Raw genomic sequence first — 17363 nt, forward strand, 5'->3', positions numbered from 1 at the left:
TCGGAGAGCCACTAGTTTTTTATTTTATTTTTCTTTTTTATTTAAATTCAATTTGCCAACATATAGCATCACACCCAGTGCTCATCCCCTCAGGTGCCCCCCTCGGTGCCCATCACCCAGTCACACCATCCCCCCGCCCACCTCCCCTTCCGCAACCCTTTGTGTTTCCCAGAGTTAGGAGTCGCTCAGGGTTTGTCTCCCCTGCTGGCTTTCCCCACTCAGTTCCCCTCCTTTCCCTATAATCCCTTTCTCTATCTCTTCTATTCCTCGTATGAGTGAGACCATGTGATGATCGTCCTTCTCCGACTGACTGACTTCACTCAGCATCACACCCTCCAATCCCATCCCACCCACGTCGAAGCACATGGTGGGCATTTGTCCTTTCTGACGCAAGAGCCACTAGTTTAAAGGAAGCTTTCCTGGCTCTGGCCCTGGGCGTCCCTGGGGGTTGGCACCTCCTCCTCAGGGCTGCTATTAAACGGTCCCAGCTGAGGCAGGGGACAGCTTCCGGGTTCCAAGTCCACCTGTCGCCAAGGCTGTTTCCGTCTCCCTGCACTTCAGCTGCCCAGGGCTCTGGGATGCTGCCCATGTGCCCCGCGTGGGGCGTCCTCCCTTCTTTCTACCCCGGGGTTGAAGAGCTCTGGGCCTGGGTCTGTCAATCCACCTGCTGCCAGGTCAGCCTGGCTCGTCCCTGACAAGCAAATCTGCACAATTCTAGCCCCAGCTTGGTTCTAACTGAAGTTTCCCACCATTGCTTGGTCCACGGTGAGTAGTGAGGTCCCAGGAAGGCAATAATAGTGGTTGCGCGCATCAGTGAGCTCCCGTGCACCTCGGCGCCCAGGCTGGGAATCGCAGCTCCATCCCATCAACCTTTCTCCACTTCCACCATCCCAGGGGCCCCCGTGTCTACACTTTTCTACTGCACGTGCCCCAGCACGACACTCCCCAAACAACTGCAAATGGATAGCAATATTCATATTTATTTTTGCAAGGCCTTGGATAAAAACCATTGAAACAATGCTGGGTAAGGTGTTATTCTCATAAAAACATCTTTTGAAACAAATGTATTTCTATTTCCCATAAAAGTTAAAGTTACATGCTAAAACAGAGTTAATTTATAAGATACCACGAAAGAACGTCAGAGGGCTTGTAAAGTAAGACCAGATAATGAATTACATCATTAAAAGAAACAATTACACGTAACTAGAAAACTGACTCAGTAGTAAAATATAAAAATCTACAATTATAAATATAAATTTGGTCCATGGAGACACTAGAGCAGTATTTACAGTAAGTATCAGATTATTTCTACTTTAGGCGAATACTGCGGTTGTAAAACGCTGAATATCATAGGGAACGGCTTGTTTTATTTACAATCTACTATATTAAAAGTTATATTTCTAGCAAACCTGATGATTGCTACAAATACAGCTAAAATCTGACAGTACAAACAAACATGTGTTCTGTAGTTGGGAATTCCTAATATCTATAAATCAAAATTTTTCTGTTAAAATCAATATGAAAAAACAAACCCACAATTCCATTCTTAGAAATACTGTAAAATTCAACCATTTTAGTTCAAACGCAACTAAGAATCACAAGAAGTTCTGCAGAAAGGCACACGCTGTTAATGACGGAAGTTCGGCAGCGGGATCCCACGCCACGATGGTCCCGGTCAGGTGGTGGACGTGAGCAGGTAGCGGAGCGGAAGCCACTTGTCCTGTCTCGATCTGGGGACGGCCGCGCCCCGGCCGGGCTACACCAGGGACTCCAGGCTCTCGGCCGTGCTCCCGGGGGCCAGCGGCGCGCCGTTGCTGTCGGTGGCGGTGGGCGGACTCTCCTCCTGCCTGCTGCCCACGAGGCTGAGGACCGCTCGGTAGAGGAACTGGTACTGGTCCTGGGGACAGAGCAGCACCGGTCAGCGGGCCGCCGCGAGGACGTGCCTGGAGGGGCTGTCCCCCGTCCTGCCTGGGCGCCGTGGGCCGGGGCTGCGGGCACCTCCGAGGGGATGGCCAGCACCTGCTGACCTGGAGGACTCCCCCACCCCCCCGCCGGGCAGGCGCTCCCCCACACTACGCCCTGGAATCAGACGGTGATGCCACCCGGCAGCGGTCCTGACTCGTGGACGCGCGTGACCCTTTGGTCCGAGGCTCCGTGAGGCCCTACTTAGGAGCCCTCACAACTCACCCACCCTTTCCCCTTCTCCAGCCGCGGGGAGGTCCGCTGGGCTCCCCAGGCACAGAGAACCCCAGAAGGGGCTGCGCTGTCGCCTCGCGCATAGTGTTTGCCAGGAGCCTGCACACCCCCCGCAGGTCTCGGGGTGAGACCCAGAAGGACAGAGATCTCTTCCAGGTGCCCGTCGGGGGCTATGGGGTGTAGAACATGAGCTGGGACCACAGCGGGAGGGCCTCGGGCCTACAGGTGCTGCTGCGTCGTTCCAGGCACTCACCGACCAGGGGCAGGTCACCAACCAGGGAAGGTCACCAACTGGGGAAGGTCACCAACCAGGGGCAGGTCACCAACCAGGGAAGGTCACCAACCGGGGAAGGTCAGCCTCTGGGGGAAGGTCAGCCTCCGGGAGAGCACCTTGCAGAGGTGCAGCTTGAGGTGACTCAGCTGGCCTGAGGGACTTTGAACAGGGCTCCCCTGGAGCGTGCGTGTGCCGGGGTCACCTTGCTTTCTGACAGGCCGGGGAGCGGGGCCACGGCCACCACGTCCCCTGAGCCTCTCCCCCGGGGACACTGGCACTAAGCTCCCTGTTGCCTTTCCAGCCCTCGTTTCTACAAGAATCAAAACTTCAAGTTCTTCTCAGAGTTGAGACTTCTCTTTCCGAGTGTGCCGCGTCCCTTTCCTGGGCAGGTTTCTCTTTTCCACGAACCCAGGAACCACCCATCCGCTAAGCACCAGAACGATCCAGCCCCGGCCCCGGAGGACACCGCACAGCGCAGCGCCTGGGCCCCTGCAGAGTGTTCTCGGAGGCCCACGGACCTCAAGCCCCGGCCCCCCTGAACTATTTTTGCGGCTAAGGTGGATTAGTCGGTGCTTCGACTGAGGGTATTTTTCAGAATGTGACGTTTAAGGACTTTTATCCAGCAATTTTCTATGTTCATTGTTTATATTCCCGTCCTACAGCCTGTGGACGGATTACCGTGTCACTCAGCCCGAACGCTCTGCGGGGTAATAGGTTAGGGGTCCACCTGATCTTTTCTGAGACGTGCCTGGATGACTTTGGCGGCCTCTAGGAATCAGCAACGCTCTAACGGGGGAGTGGGGTTCACTGTCTTTTACTCACAATGTCAGCAAAGACTCCCGGCCTCATCAGGTTGATCATCTTGGCCACCTGGTAAACGTCCATTGAATTTTCTTTCTCTAGCTGGTGCATAAGGGTTGTCAGCGCACAGAAAGTTCCTGCCGTCACTCCTCCAGGCCTTGGAGCAAAGGGAAGGGACAAAGACTCCATTCAAATGCATCAACACTCACAGTGGGAGCTCAGAAAGCCCCAGAGCCCCCGGGACAGCCTGGCAGGGGGAACAGGGACACTTCTCATGGGGCGTCTCTGTCTTTGGTGCAGAGAACTAAGGTATAATTGGAAACGTCAGCAAGTGTTCACGGTGTTAGTAACGGGCACTTCATGGGACTTTAACGTCTGCTCACACACTTGTTTGTCTGCTCTGGGAGGGGCCGGCAAGAAGCCAGCACGACTGACAAGTCATCACACCTGGTGTATAATACGTGCAGATAGCATGTCATTATTCCCATGCTTCTCTTGTCTGCCCGTAACAGGAGCCTGGAGAGATCTACTGGATGGATTCCTGCTCCTGGTAAATAAAAACTCTATCCACCTTCATCCTGTCCAGCGTGTCAAGAACTTAGAAATGGGGATCCCTGGGTGGCGCAGCAGTTTGGCGCCTGCCTTTGGCTCAGGGCGCGATCCTGGAGACCCGGGATCGAATCCCACGTCGGGCTCCCGGTGCATGGAGCCTGCTTCTCCCTTTATGTCTCTGCCTCCCTCTCTCTCTCTCTCTCTCTCTCTCTCTCTCTCTGTGTGTGTGACTATCGTAAATAAATCAAAAAAAATTAAAAAAAAAAAAAAGAACTTAGAAATGTCTCTCGGGTTAGCACCTGCAGAGACTCAAGGGCCAGAATACTGACTCGTCACCGAGTGTTCTCCGCACGCAAGGCCCGGGCACCTTCTTGTGGTTAGGCGTCCATCGTCTGCCTTCAACAGGAGCGCCAAGAGAAGTGGGAAAAAAAAAATCTAGTTCTGTGTTAACCTTGTTTATAAGAAGCAGACAATCCCCCCTGGCTGAGTCACCCCAACTGGTCCAAACAAAACAGAAATATGGAGAGCGCTGGGGCAGGAAACAGTTTAAGGGGAGGGACTTACTCATCGTGAACAACCACAGGCCCATCTCTGCTGGCAGCTTCCTCCTTGATGATACTTATGAGTTCAAACGTCTTACTAATGGGGCTATCTGGATTTGGCCATTTGGGGCACTGAAAATGCCTCACTTCAAGCACATAATCGTCCTGGAAGACAAGAGAAAAATTAGTATTTCCAGAAGAGTCACCTTGGCGAGTGCCGGTATGAGTGGGATGGCTGGGGAAGCCAGGACTCCCTCCAGAAAGGTGATACAACCAGGGACACCACGAGTGAAGGGCAGCGGTTGAGGCCTGTCCTCCAGCTGCGGGGGAAGAAACTGCTGCGATGCCTCGTCTCCCATGTGCAGACGCAATCTCCTTTTCTCATACTAAAAATAAGCCTTATTTGTGGGTTTACTACGGCGATCGCACTATGAGGTCAGGTACCAAAGACGTGTCTGTGCCACTCCGTTTAATCCCAAAAGAAATCTTCAACGTTCACATTTGTCTTAAAAAATCCCACGGACCTGTTCAAATTCCGGCATTGCTCGGGATTGCTCGGGATCGATGCGGGGAGGGCGCAGGACAGCGCGAGGCAGGGCTGGCCCGACGCCGACGCCCGCGTGCCACCCCAGCCCCTACACCCCCTCTTCCTGAAGTGTACTGGATAAAATGCCACATTTAAAAATACGCAGCAGAACCTAACTTTTTATCCGGTCCCCCACTTTCAGAATCGAAGTGCGACATTTAAACCACCGAAAACATGATTTGACCTTTCTCTGGTTGGAGACGTACGCTGCGTCTCACACGCCTTCCTCCTTGGTATCCGTTAGGATTTTACTCAGCTGTACGATAAATTATGTCCTCTAATTACATAAATAGTCCTTGACAAAGGATTCAGGTGGCTGCCTTATAGGTAACCGGGAAGGAGCACCACCGCCCTGGTCGCAGCACCACACTTTCAAAGCCCTTCTCCACTGACATCCAGCACACTGTCTCCTGGTGGAGGGCGCTGGGCTCATTTTGGTAGATGATATTTCTCCCATTTTACTCAGAAGAGTTCAAGATAAAAATTTACCTTAGAACACGAGAATCAGGATTAATGGAATTATTATTTTTTCCCGAGTTTCTTTTCTTTTTCTTTCTTTCTTTTTTTTTTTCCCCCTGAGTTTATTTTCAATTTCAGTTCTATCAGAACGACTCCGGAGTAGGAGAGAAATCTTTGATTTCCTGTGTCTGAATGCTGTAGTTTGGTGGTGACTGATGTTTTAATGATTCTACGGGATTTTTTAAGGGAAAGTGACAAGTAAGGTAAAATTGACTATTTGGGTAATCTGTCTTAATTTGTAAGAAATTAGGTTCCTTCTTTTTATTTCTAGGGAAGATCCTTAAATCAGCATATATTTAACATAACATGTGCGTAAAAGAAAAAAGAAAAGTCTTTTCAAGTAGGTCCATACCTGTGTCGCTTCTAAGATAAAATCTTGAATGATAAGCTTTTCTTCATTAGACAGACATTTGTGTTCTTCAGCCATAAGGGTGACCTTAAAACTCTCACAGTTTATAGGCTCGTCTTTATTCGGCCAGTAAACAAATTCATCTTCTGCCTGGAGGATTAAACACCACAGAAGAGTCTAGATTTTACTCAAATGTTTAATAAGTCAGACTGTGAAATGAAGTTGACTGGTTGACACAGACAATTCAACTCGAATTTTCCTTCGGATCTCAAAATCTACTCTGGAAATGTTGAGCGTTAAACAAGTCTGATGTGCAGAATAAAATATTACACTTAAGAAACTACACTATGGCTTTGTGTTCCGCTCTCGGCTCTTCAGTAACAATGGCAAGTTGTGGCTTCCGTAAACGATAAGTGAGGAGAGATGATTCAAGTGATTTTAAGAGCTCGGAAATTTCCAGTGTCATTTGGAATGGTCAGTCTAACTTTACAGCTCAGAAATAAATCTCCGCGTGAAGTGTATGTGCAAAGCCTAAACACAATAGGGCTTTTTGGGGGGCATTTGTATAGATCTCCTTAAACTAGGGACTCTCCAAGGATCCTCAGGAGTTTTATTTTTTAAGAATGTAAATAGAAGCATATGGACTGACTTCATGGTTGCAGGGTCACAGAACACCTGAATTTAAGTTAATTTTAACTTACTTTTACTTAAAACTGTCATTCAACAATTTCAAGACCTGGGAGGCGACGTAACCGAGTGGGGCCCAATCGTAGACAAGGTGCCACTCCAGTGACATGGGTTCACGAGTTGAAAAACAATCATGTGCTGGAACGCGAGGGCTTCTGCCTGCCGTGACTGGGTGCGTCTTAGGAGGCCAGCGCCGAAGGCGACCGGGGGGCTTACCATGTTTTGACCATCAGGAAGCATGACTACCAGCTGGGCGTTATGGTCCCATATCATCCTCCAGAAATCTTTGATGGTATGGAGAAGAGGATGCTGGGTGACGATGAATTCACTGCTCTGATAGTAACCCTACGAAACCAAAGAGAAGACAGGAGGAGCCCTGGCACGCGGCCTTAAATGTTCCAAATACGTGCACGAGCGAGGCAGCCTTTCGTAGACGGCGCCTGTCAACAGCAACGTGACTGTTGGAGCCCGTGTGTCCACGGCACGGTCTGCACAGCGGGCACAGGACTAGCGCGCTCTTTCCCTTAGGTCCCTTCTGCCCCAAGCAGTCATCACGCGACAGGAACGGTGACCCCCTCTCTCACAGAGAATTCCACTGAGGCCTGAGAAGTTGAGCGCTGTGCCCACGGCCACCTGGCTGTCACGCCTGGGGGCGACTCAGCAAAGTGCACGCGGACCATGTCCCACTACAGTAGACAGGACGCAAACCCAGAGGGGAGCGCGTGCTTGTCACTTCCCACAAGTCCCAGTGCAAAGTGCCTGAGTCCATGCACTGACCACGGGGCGCCCTCGTGCCCAGACACCCTCCGCGGGAGAGGACCAGGGTGCAGTGGGCACCTGCTGGGAGGCTGGGCCGCTGCACTGGGGACCATCCGCACGCTCAGCCCTGCTCCTGTCCCCGGGCCTCAGTGGCCACCCGCACGCACCTCCCTGCTCCCGTGACCCAGACTGCGACAGGCCTGGGCACAGCACAGCCCCGCCATGGCCACAGGCCCTCGGGTCCTCCCGCGTCACGCTCCAGTGGCTGGCCGTGGGCCGCAGCTTGGAATGTGTCAGAGGACGCTGCGGGCCACGATCCTGGGACGTGGCTTCTACGCCACCTGGGTCTGCAGTCGCCGCTCGGGGGGCCCTGCCGGAGTCGCTCTGGGGACACAAGCCGGCCGGCGGCGTTCGGGGACGTGCCCGACTTACCATGACATAGGAGGCGTTGATGTAGTCTGCGCCTTCCCCGCTCGGGGACGAGATGCCGACCCGCGATCTCTCCACTGGAACACAGAACAGTCGTGGTGACCCGCCGCGCCCACAGCTCTGCACCCCCCCCCCCCCGCGAAGCTCCCCTGCGTGTCCCGAGCGGAGCGCCGACGGTCTGCAAGCTAGTTTTTCTATTATTTTTGCATTTATTAAGAAGCACGTCAGGATTCAGGAGTCCCTTTTTAACAGGCACGTTATCGGACGTAATTAGAAAACCACGGAGCGCACGGACTCATTCCGCGATGTACGAATATTGCCAAGTTGCCTCCAAGGCTTCCACCACCGGACAGCGCTGGGTTTTCCATGGTGCGGCATCACGTACCGGGGATGATGGAAGAAGTCCTGTTCTTCTCCCTGTTGCATTGCTTTAGGGCTGTGGAATAGTCGCTCTGCTGTATATTTGATTGGCTCAGGAGCTGGAAAAATATAGACTATTTAAGTCACCCAGACACTCACACACACACACACACACACACACGTGACCCAACCAAGAAACCAAGGAACGATACTGGTTTTCCAAGAGTCCCTTGCTCTAACTCCCTGGCACACCTGTGTTCCCTGCACCAGGGCTGCTGCGAGCAGCACGCACCGCCCCCCCGTTGGACGTCCACCGCTGGGAGAGTGGGAGAGGCTTCCCTGCGGCTCCCTCCACAGGTGTGCACCCTCCATGTCTCCCACTGACGTCGCACACCAGAGTTGGGAGAAAATGGCGTGAACTGTGTGTGTGTCTGTGCACGTAAATGGATAGGGCTGGATTTCATTCAGTCTCTTAGTACCCGTTTCACGAACAATCGACTTGCTATTTTTCTATCCCCCCAACTAGTGAATGTTAGGATTATTTCCAATATTGTGCTTTTCTAGACTTTGTAGCCATGGATATCCCTTGCATATTTCTTAACACCCACACACGGAATTAGGAGGCATCACCATTTGATTTTCGACAGTCTGATAGATGCAACGTGGTTTTGATTTGCATTTCCTTAATTACTGTGAGATTGTGAATTTTAGCATTCATTAGCCATTTTGATTTCTTCTTCGATGATCGCCTTTTTATATTTCTACTTCACTGTCATTGATTAATTTGTAGGAGGTTTTGATGTCTTGAACGTTAGTCTATAATCTGTTTAAAAAGTTGCCAAAGTCTTTGTTCTCTTTAATCACTCAGACGCTCATGACCAAGTCATTTTTTAAGGTCTCGGCAAATTATGTTTTTATTTAAGAAGTCCTTTTCTACCTTGATGTCTTCAAAATATATATTGCTAGTATTTTCTTGTAATAGTTCTAAAACCTTGCTTTCACCTCTAGGTGCCTAATACATCCTGAATTAATTTTAGTGTTTGAGGTGCGGTAAGAACCCAATTTTACTTGTTTACACACGGAAACTGTCCCAGCCTCCTTTACTGTTTACTCTGTCATTTCCTCACTGATTTATAGTATCCTATCTACCCTATAACCCTTTTTGAATATTTATTTATGTGTACTCTTTTCTTTTCTCACCAATCTGGCTGTAGGTTTGTTTTATGTCTTTGACAGAACTTGCTTTTGGTTTTGTTTCGTCTCTGTTTCTATTTAATAACTTTAACTTTCTAGTTAATTTAAGAAAGCTTTAACTTCCTTAAAATTTTTCTGTCTCCCTCTTTGGGTGTACCATGCTTCTCTTCTAACTTTTACATGATATGCCTATTTCATTTGCTTTTTTTTTTTTAATTCTCAAATATATTTAAGGCTATAACTTTCTTTCCAGATATAACTTCAGTTGTATCGTATACATTGTGCCAAGTAATGCTTCTGTTGACCTTTAATTCTAAAGATTTTATAATTTCCTCTTTAATAGGTCAATTATTTAAAAGAACATTATTATTGTCCAAATACGTGGATTATTTTTAGGACAAGTTTTCATGGTCAATTTCTGATTTTACTATATTAGATTCTGAGACTACAGTAAGGACTGTGCAGAGTCCTTGAAATTAACTCTTCCCCCTCTGGCAGCAATTTGACATCATTATTTTAGAATATGTATACGAGCACACGTGTGCACCGCATGCCCATGCACACACACTCACCTCCTGTGTCACACTGGGAATAGAAGCCACAGAATTTTCCCTCAGTCTCCAGCCTTGGAGCGCATATGCTTCCTGCCATACACACCCACTTAGGTGTCCCTGCTTTTGGCCGCAATCCCTCTTTTTTCCTGAATCTTACTCCTTTGCACCTTCCCAGGATCTCCTCTCTCTCTCTCTCTAACAATCTCTCCTCCCCCCACATACCCACTACCATGGATCTCTATCAGTTTTTTTTTTTAAGTAATCTCTCTTTGATTTAATTTAATTTAATTTAATTTAATTTAATTTTATTTTATTTTATTTTATTTTAAGTCAACGCTATTCCCAACATGGGGCTCAAACTCATGGCCCGAAGATAAAGAATCGCATGCTCTACTGACTGAGCCACGCAGGTGCCTCACTTTCTAATAGTCTTTAAACAAACTCAGATGCCTCTCATTAAAACATAAAAAAAAAAAAACCCAAAATACATAAACCAAAAAATATCTCTTTCCTTCCCACTTGAAGTTGCCTTCTGGCTACCCCTGTCATTCTCTTCGGAGTCCAAAACAGCTTAACTTCCACATATGAGTGAGATCGTAGGATGTAGCTCAGAGAGTTTAAGTCATTTGGCCAAAGCTGTAAAGCCAGCAAGGAGCAGAGTCTGAATTCTAATCTAAAATTACTGGTAAACAAATAACATTTTCTTTTCGTTACACCACTACATTTATAGCTTGAACTAATTTGATTTAGTTGTTCAATGACTTTAGAGATTAGTCAAATCTTTCACAAATGATAGGCCTATTTATAGACCCACCTCAAAGAAGTAGCCTGAATTAGAACATATCCAATCCTCTTGGCAAGGTACATTTTAACTTTGTTTTATAAAAGAATGAGCCTGTGTTTTGTAGAAGACGAAAGATTGGCTAAAGCAAAATCTATTTGCCTCATGGGATAAGCACGGGAACTCAAAAGCAAAAGGGAAGAATAAAGTAATGGTATCAATATAAAAAAATCATGTTTATATCCTAGTATCAAACACAAAAGCCTGCATGTGGTGTCCGAAACACACTTGTTTTCTTTTTAAAATGAGATATAACTGACATATGACATTACGGTAATTCCAGGTGTACATCATAATGATTTGATGTCTGTATATATCGCAAAATAGTCACAATAGGTCTAGTTACCATTACTCACCGCACATAGTCATGAAATTTCTTTCTAATGATGGGAACTTTTAAGATCTTAGCAACTTTCAAATATGCAATACAGTATCATGAACGATAGTCACCATACTGTACGTTATGCCCCTACGCCTACTGATCTTATAACTGGAAGTTTGCATATCTCGACCCTCTTCACCCATTTGGCCCACCCCCTGCCCTCTGCCTCTGGCGACCATCAATCGGTTCTCTCCATCTATAAACTTGATTTTTTTTTTTTAAATTCCACATATAAGTGGTATCATACAGTGTTCGTCTTTTTCTGTCTTTATTTATTTCATGGAGTTCTTTCTGATCTACTTCACTTGCCATAAAGCCCTCTAGGTTGACCCATGTTGCTGCAAATGGCAAGATCTCATTCAGTTTTGTGGCTGAATAATATTCCATGGAATACATACACCACATTTTCTTTATCTAGTCATCCTTCAATGGACACTTAGGCTGTTCCCCTAAATCATGCTGCAATGAACGTAAGAGTGCAGATGTCTTTTTGAGTTAGCATTTTTGTTTCCTGCAGATAAATACCAGAAATAAACAGACATGTAATTTATTTCAAAGAATCGTTCCTATAGATAAACTTGAATGGCTAATGTGTTATAGGATCATGCAGATGCGCGCACACACACACACATCCCTCCACCTCCCTACTTATGTGTTAGTAGGATACAGAGTCAAATGTCCCTCCCTTCACTAAGATTCTGGCCCCATAACTGATCTATCCATTTTGATCCTGGGTTATCTAGTCTAAGCCATATCAATTCTCTTATGCAGTCATGTAGGCATAAGTCATGCTGAAATGAGAATTCTGTTGAAAATGAGTAATGTTTACATATTTTTTAATTTAGAAAAAAAGCTATCCTAACAACCTAATGTTGATGTTTTATACTCCTTTATTGTCTATTTCTGGGAGCCAAGCAGCATACTTTTTCTTTCTTTAGTGTTCTGTTATCACTCAGATAAGCTCTGCTGAATAAAAACATTTATGTCTTCCCGACAGCAGGTTCCAAGCGCAGCATTCACCCCTAATCTTTCTCTTACTCCTCCAAAGGCACAAAAGGTGCTGACTGAGAAGGCAAAAAATCAGAAGGAATTTGTAGTGACTAACATCTTTTATGTGGTAGCCTGGGGAGAAGAGGAAAAAAACACCCTGCAATTTCAAGGTTTGTTAACTCTCCTGGGTTTTTCCAGGGTCTTTCCCATTTTCCCTAGACAGTCCTTCTTCAGAAATGGGCCCCGTTTCTTTAGGAATCCCGGGAAGCAAGGAGGTAGGACAGGCCTAAGGGGGAGTGAACAACACAGCCTCCATTCCTTGGGAAAGCCACATCTGTGCGCCTCCCCCTCGCTGCAGGGCCCAGGAAGATCTGCTTTCTGAATTCTGTGCTGACTGATTTCTGGAAGTCAGAGAACTAGGGTTGTGGGAGGTATGATATTGAACAAAACACACTCCCTGCTCCAGTTCACTGCCTCGTGATAAGGTGGGTGGGAGAGGCTGGGGTTGGAGAGCTATTGTTCTGGTGTAGCCTCTTCTCTAGTCCAGGGCCTTCAAGTGAGACAGATTTTTCCACAGAGTAGCATCAACAGCCTGAGCCGGAGCACTCATCGTCAAGTGGTCTGGTTTTCTCAAAGGAAAAAGAGCACTTAGGCCGTCTGTATTATGAGGTCTGCTTGCCCCTGTTCCGCTCCGTGCCCCCCTTTCCTGGACCAAGTCTGCATTTGCAAACATTAATCTAGAGTTCTTGAGAACTTTCCTTCTTGTTCCTCAAAATTAAGATTCTCCTTGAGATTTACCACGTGGCTTTGGTGCCCACTATAGAGAACAATCCAAAGCCACTGTACCAGTGGAGCTCTGAACCCATCCACCTGGCCTTGTCGACTCAACCGAGGAGACGTGGGAACACTGAATTGTGTGGTGACATCCAAGAGGCTTCCGAGAGAACTCACCTTGAATTGTTTCTCTAGCTTTGTTTTGCCAGTTGGTCCAGGAATGAGGAGCGCGTTGACATAGGCATGAATGTGGCTGTCTGGCACCTCGGTCTCCTTACTGAGTATGGCCTCGACCAGAGCATCGTGAATGAAAACATACTGTTCCTGGCAATGACAATAGGGGACATTATTTCAGGTTTCCTTTATATATGTCTAAGAACAAAAGTAAGAGTCTTCACGGACGGACAAAACCAGTTTTACATAATGGCGGAGGCGGACCCGCTCAAGATGGCCTCCTGGCCCAGGCAGGAAATCAGATGTAGGGAAGAAGGCGGTCGGGAGAGAATGCAGCTCTTCTTGTCCCTCACCTCTCTACTCCTAACGTGTTGACATTTGGGGGTAAGAGGCAAAGCGACACGCTCATCCTTCAAACCTGCGACCCGCTTCTGTGTATTTTGCATGAGGGCTTTCCTGGCTCTTCTACTTCTCATGGCTCTTCTTCCATCCATTTCAATTCTCCTTTTAGCCAGTCATATACAACTTAGCACAATTTTACATATAGCTTTTAATGGCCGTCTTCTGGTTCCTGTATGGGACTCTTCCCTTGTCTAATCTGACTAGTGTGTCATTTCCCTCATGGCATGGTGTGGCTCCATGGCATGGTGTGGTTCCATGGTATGGTGTGGCTCTGTGGCATGGTGTGGCTGCATGGCATGGTGTGGTTTGATTTTCCCCCACATGGCCATATATCTCTGACTGCCCTCAGGTTGCCATCCATAGTTTGCAACTTCAATTCATTTTTATTTAGAAAGAGGAGGGAAAAAATACAGATATGCAGACTTCATCCGTGTCACGTAAACTGCGTATGACGAACTCTATGGGCTTAAAAATGGGATATAATTCGAGCATAATTCATATTTCTAAAATATGAAAATGAGTGCATTTATTCACTATATGCAGGAGAGACCTGAGGTGTTTGCTAGCTGGGATGGGTGCTGTCCAATGCACTGACTCTTTTCTTTGAATCTTCTCTGTCATCAGTGTCATTTCAAAGATATGATCACAAAATAGACAAAATGTAGCCGGTCCATCTAGGACATCTAATGCAGTTACCTGGTGTTGTGTGTGGAATTGTATCCCCCCAAAAGACACGCCGAAGCCCTAAGCACCCCTGACCAGTACCTGAGAACGTGACCATATTTGTAAATAAGTTCACTGTGGAGGTCACTAGTCAAGATGAGGTGGTGGCTTTTGTTCTTCTAAGAAAAGGAAATTTGGACACAGAGAAGACAGCTGGGTGAAGACGGAAGAGACTGAAGGAAGGCTGCTTCATCCGCAGACCATGTAGGGCTCCCCGAAACTCAGACAAAGCAGGATCCTCCTTTAGAGGATCCAGGGGCAGCACGGCTCCACTAATACCTTGATTTTGGACTTTCATCCTCCAGAACTATAAGGCAGGATGTGTCTGTTCTCTCTCTCTCTCTCTTTTTTAAAATTAATTTATGTATTCCTGAGAGACACAGAGATGGCAGAGAGCCAGGCAGAGGGAGAAGCAGGCTCCCTGCGGGGAGCCCAATGCGGGACTCGATCCCGGGATCACGTCCTGGGCCGAAGGCAGGTGCTCAACCGCTGAGCCCTGCAGGTGCCCCACGTCTGTGTTCTTTGGAGCCACCCAGTTGGTAGCGCTTTCAGACGGCGGCCCTGTGACACCAATCAACCTGGTGAAACAAAGCCTGGTGCTCCCAGTGCCAGCATCTTAGTGGCATCTCCAAGCCTTACGGAAGTCAAAGTATCCTCCTCAGTGGGGGAGGGAGAGAAGCAGCAACCAAGCGCACCCTTCTCATACCTCAGTTTGCACCAAATAATTTCTTTGTGAACGAATGTGTTTCAAGAAGCCAAATATGTTGACGGTCCCTTCCTGTTGAATTTGCTGCAACATACTGTCCAGCACGATGTACGTGCCTGTTCTTCCAACCCCAGCGCTGAAGGGGACACAAAAAGAGAACCGTTTCAATGTCAAGGATTAGATGAACCTGACGTTGGGTCACTCCTGGCTACCTCGTAAGTGAAAATAATTCTCTCCCCCAAATGACTGAGCCACATGAGAAATAATTTAGCAATCCCAAACCAAACAGGTTAGGTGCTGAGTACAATGCTTCAAATAACAAATTGGTTGCCTTTTAATTTTTGGCCACAGGGCAAACTGTAAAACAACCTGTTTCTGGGGGAGATTTCTAATTCATTAATTAGAGATCTTTAAATCTTCAATAATCGTATTTGTTATTCATCATACGTGATACAGAATGAAGACGTTCTGCACCCGAGCATAGCAAGTAGACATTTAATCGGAGAAAAACGAAAACATCAGCTTCAGCCAACTCTGAGAATAAAAGGTCCTGGGTCTGTATTGTCAGGTAGACATGTTTGTGTAAAGGTTTTCACATTAATTGGAAAAAGAATTTGATAAGGCTTTCAGCTGAAAATATCATTTCAGCGAGCCCGCGAGGAATAAAGCCTACCTTCAGGCATTTCTAAAGGGCCATTATCTATTGACTTCTTCAAAGCCTCTACCGGAGGGACGGGACTCATAGGCAGGGATTCTTTTCAAATGCTCTGACAAGTAGGAAGTGCTAGAGTGGAAAATTAGCACCTGCTCCTCACAATACCCGGGTCCTTCTCCATTTGCTAAGAAACAATCCCTGACCTTCAGAGCTCTTTTTCTTGCATTTTCCTGTTTCTCTCAGCTTATCGTCAGGCTAACAGATGAAAAACCTCAAGATAGGTCTCTCAAACTTTGTCTGAGGATAACTCCTGAGATAGATAATTAGAATGTGTCAGATAAGCTGTATATCAAAGGAAAACACTTGCCTCTGTAAAAACACAGACGGGCTCTGACACAAATACCGTCCACAGAAATCAACTTGATTTGTGTGGTCCTAAAGCGTGGCGCACACTCAGCGCTCAGTGCATGTTAACTGTTATTTCTCTTTTAACTGAAAAAAAACAGGAGGTTAAAACCTCTGACACAGTTTTTTTCTCTTTCTTTGAAATATCATTATTTCTCTTCATCAAATTAGTCTTGGAAATAAAGTAACCGGGTAACGACGAGTTGATAACACCTTAACCTATTAGACAGAACTTGGGAAAATGAGAAAACAAGTTTGATCCCAAGCTGTTAAAAACATCTTAAAAAAAAAATCTTAAAAGTAGTTCACCAAACTCGTCACCGTCCGGGCGCGTTCGTTTCTCTAACATAAACCTGACGTCGTAACGGCGCGAGAGGCCCTAACTCCCAGGGACCGGGTATGTCCCACGCACTTTGGTCCCAGAATAAATGTTTAATGACGAAACACGTTTCAAAAGCTAAAATCCAACTCAACAGTGAAACAGAGTAAGAAACACCATGAACATGCCCGGTGCTTGGGAATCCTTGGCGACGGCGCCCCGAGTCTGCTGCGTGCATTTCCGAGCGGTCAAGATGCTGGAGTTCGGGCATGTAGTCTCGCTCCCCCGACTCCACAGAGTCACGCCAGCTCTGGCAAAACCCTTGTTCCAGGGACTCCCTCTTGGGTAGCAGAAGCCATGCTGTGGGTTCAGGAACCCGTGCCTGGGACTCACCTGCAGTGGACGACGACAGGCCCCACGGCGTGGCGCTTGGCGTGGGCCGCCTTCCGCACGAAGGTCAGCACGGGCAGCGAGTACTCCGGCACCCCCATGTCGGGCCACTGGGTGTAGTGGTACTGGGTGACCACACGCCCGCTGGGTCTTCCCTTCTGGGAGCCCTGGGAGACAACACAACAGGACATGCACGAGTGCGCTCGCGTGGAAACACACAGGCACACACAGGTCCCTAGCACCGACTCGAGTTCCGTGGCCCATAATGAGGCATAAAAACACACTGTGGCTTGTGACGGTTAATTTCATGTGTTCATCTGGTGAGGCTACGGTGCTTGGTCGTTCGGTCAAACACCAGCCCTGCCAGATGTTCCTGTCAAGGTGGTTTTTTTTGTTTTTAAGAGATTTTATTTTCTTAAGTCATCTCTACACCTAACATGGGGTTCAAACTCACAACCCTGAGATCAAGAGTTGCATGCTCTACTGACTGAGCAGGCCAGGTGCCACCCCCCTCCCCGTTGGGGTATATATATATATATTTTTTTTTTTTTGGTGTGATTGACATTTAAATTAGTAGATTTTGAGTAAAGCAGATCACACTCCATGATGTCAGCAGACCTCATCTAATTAACTGAAGGCCTTAAGAATAAAGACTGAGCTTTCCTCAAGAAGGAATTCTTGTGACTAGAACATAAAAACTTTGCTTGGATTTCAAACATGGAGTCAATTTCTTAAAAAATCTCCCTCTTGGGGCGCTTGGGTGGCTCAGTCAGTTGAGCGACTGACTCTTGGTTTCAGCT

The 17363-nt window shown here is 47.3% G+C and overlaps 1 protein-coding gene across 1 annotated transcript in view; it reads right to left on the reverse strand.

Annotated features, from left to right (window-relative positions):
* Nucleotides 1-960: 960 nt before the first annotated feature.
* PTPRZ1 (protein tyrosine phosphatase receptor type Z1) overlaps nt 961-17363 on the reverse strand; it is a 159787-nt gene continuing 143384 nt past the window's right edge. Inside the window, exons 21-30 of the mRNA XM_072783268.1 lie at nt 16567-16730; nt 14795-14930; nt 12967-13113; nt 8080-8173; nt 7698-7771; nt 6723-6851; nt 5823-5969; nt 4388-4530; nt 3293-3428; nt 961-1897 (exon numbers count right to left, since the gene is read on the reverse strand). Coding sequence (XP_072639369.1) covers nt 1757-1897; nt 3293-3428; nt 4388-4530; nt 5823-5969; nt 6723-6851; nt 7698-7771; nt 8080-8173; nt 12967-13113; nt 14795-14930; nt 16567-16730 — 1311 coding nt within the window. The 3' untranslated portion in view covers nt 961-1756. The remainder of the gene's footprint in view (nt 1898-3292; nt 3429-4387; nt 4531-5822; nt 5970-6722; nt 6852-7697; nt 7772-8079; nt 8174-12966; nt 13114-14794; nt 14931-16566; nt 16731-17363) is intronic.

Source organism: Canis lupus, chromosome 18 (genome assembly GCF_048164855.1).
Source record: "Canis lupus baileyi chromosome 18, mCanLup2.hap1, whole genome shotgun sequence".
Lineage (NCBI taxonomy): Eukaryota > Metazoa > Chordata > Mammalia > Carnivora > Canidae > Canis > Canis lupus.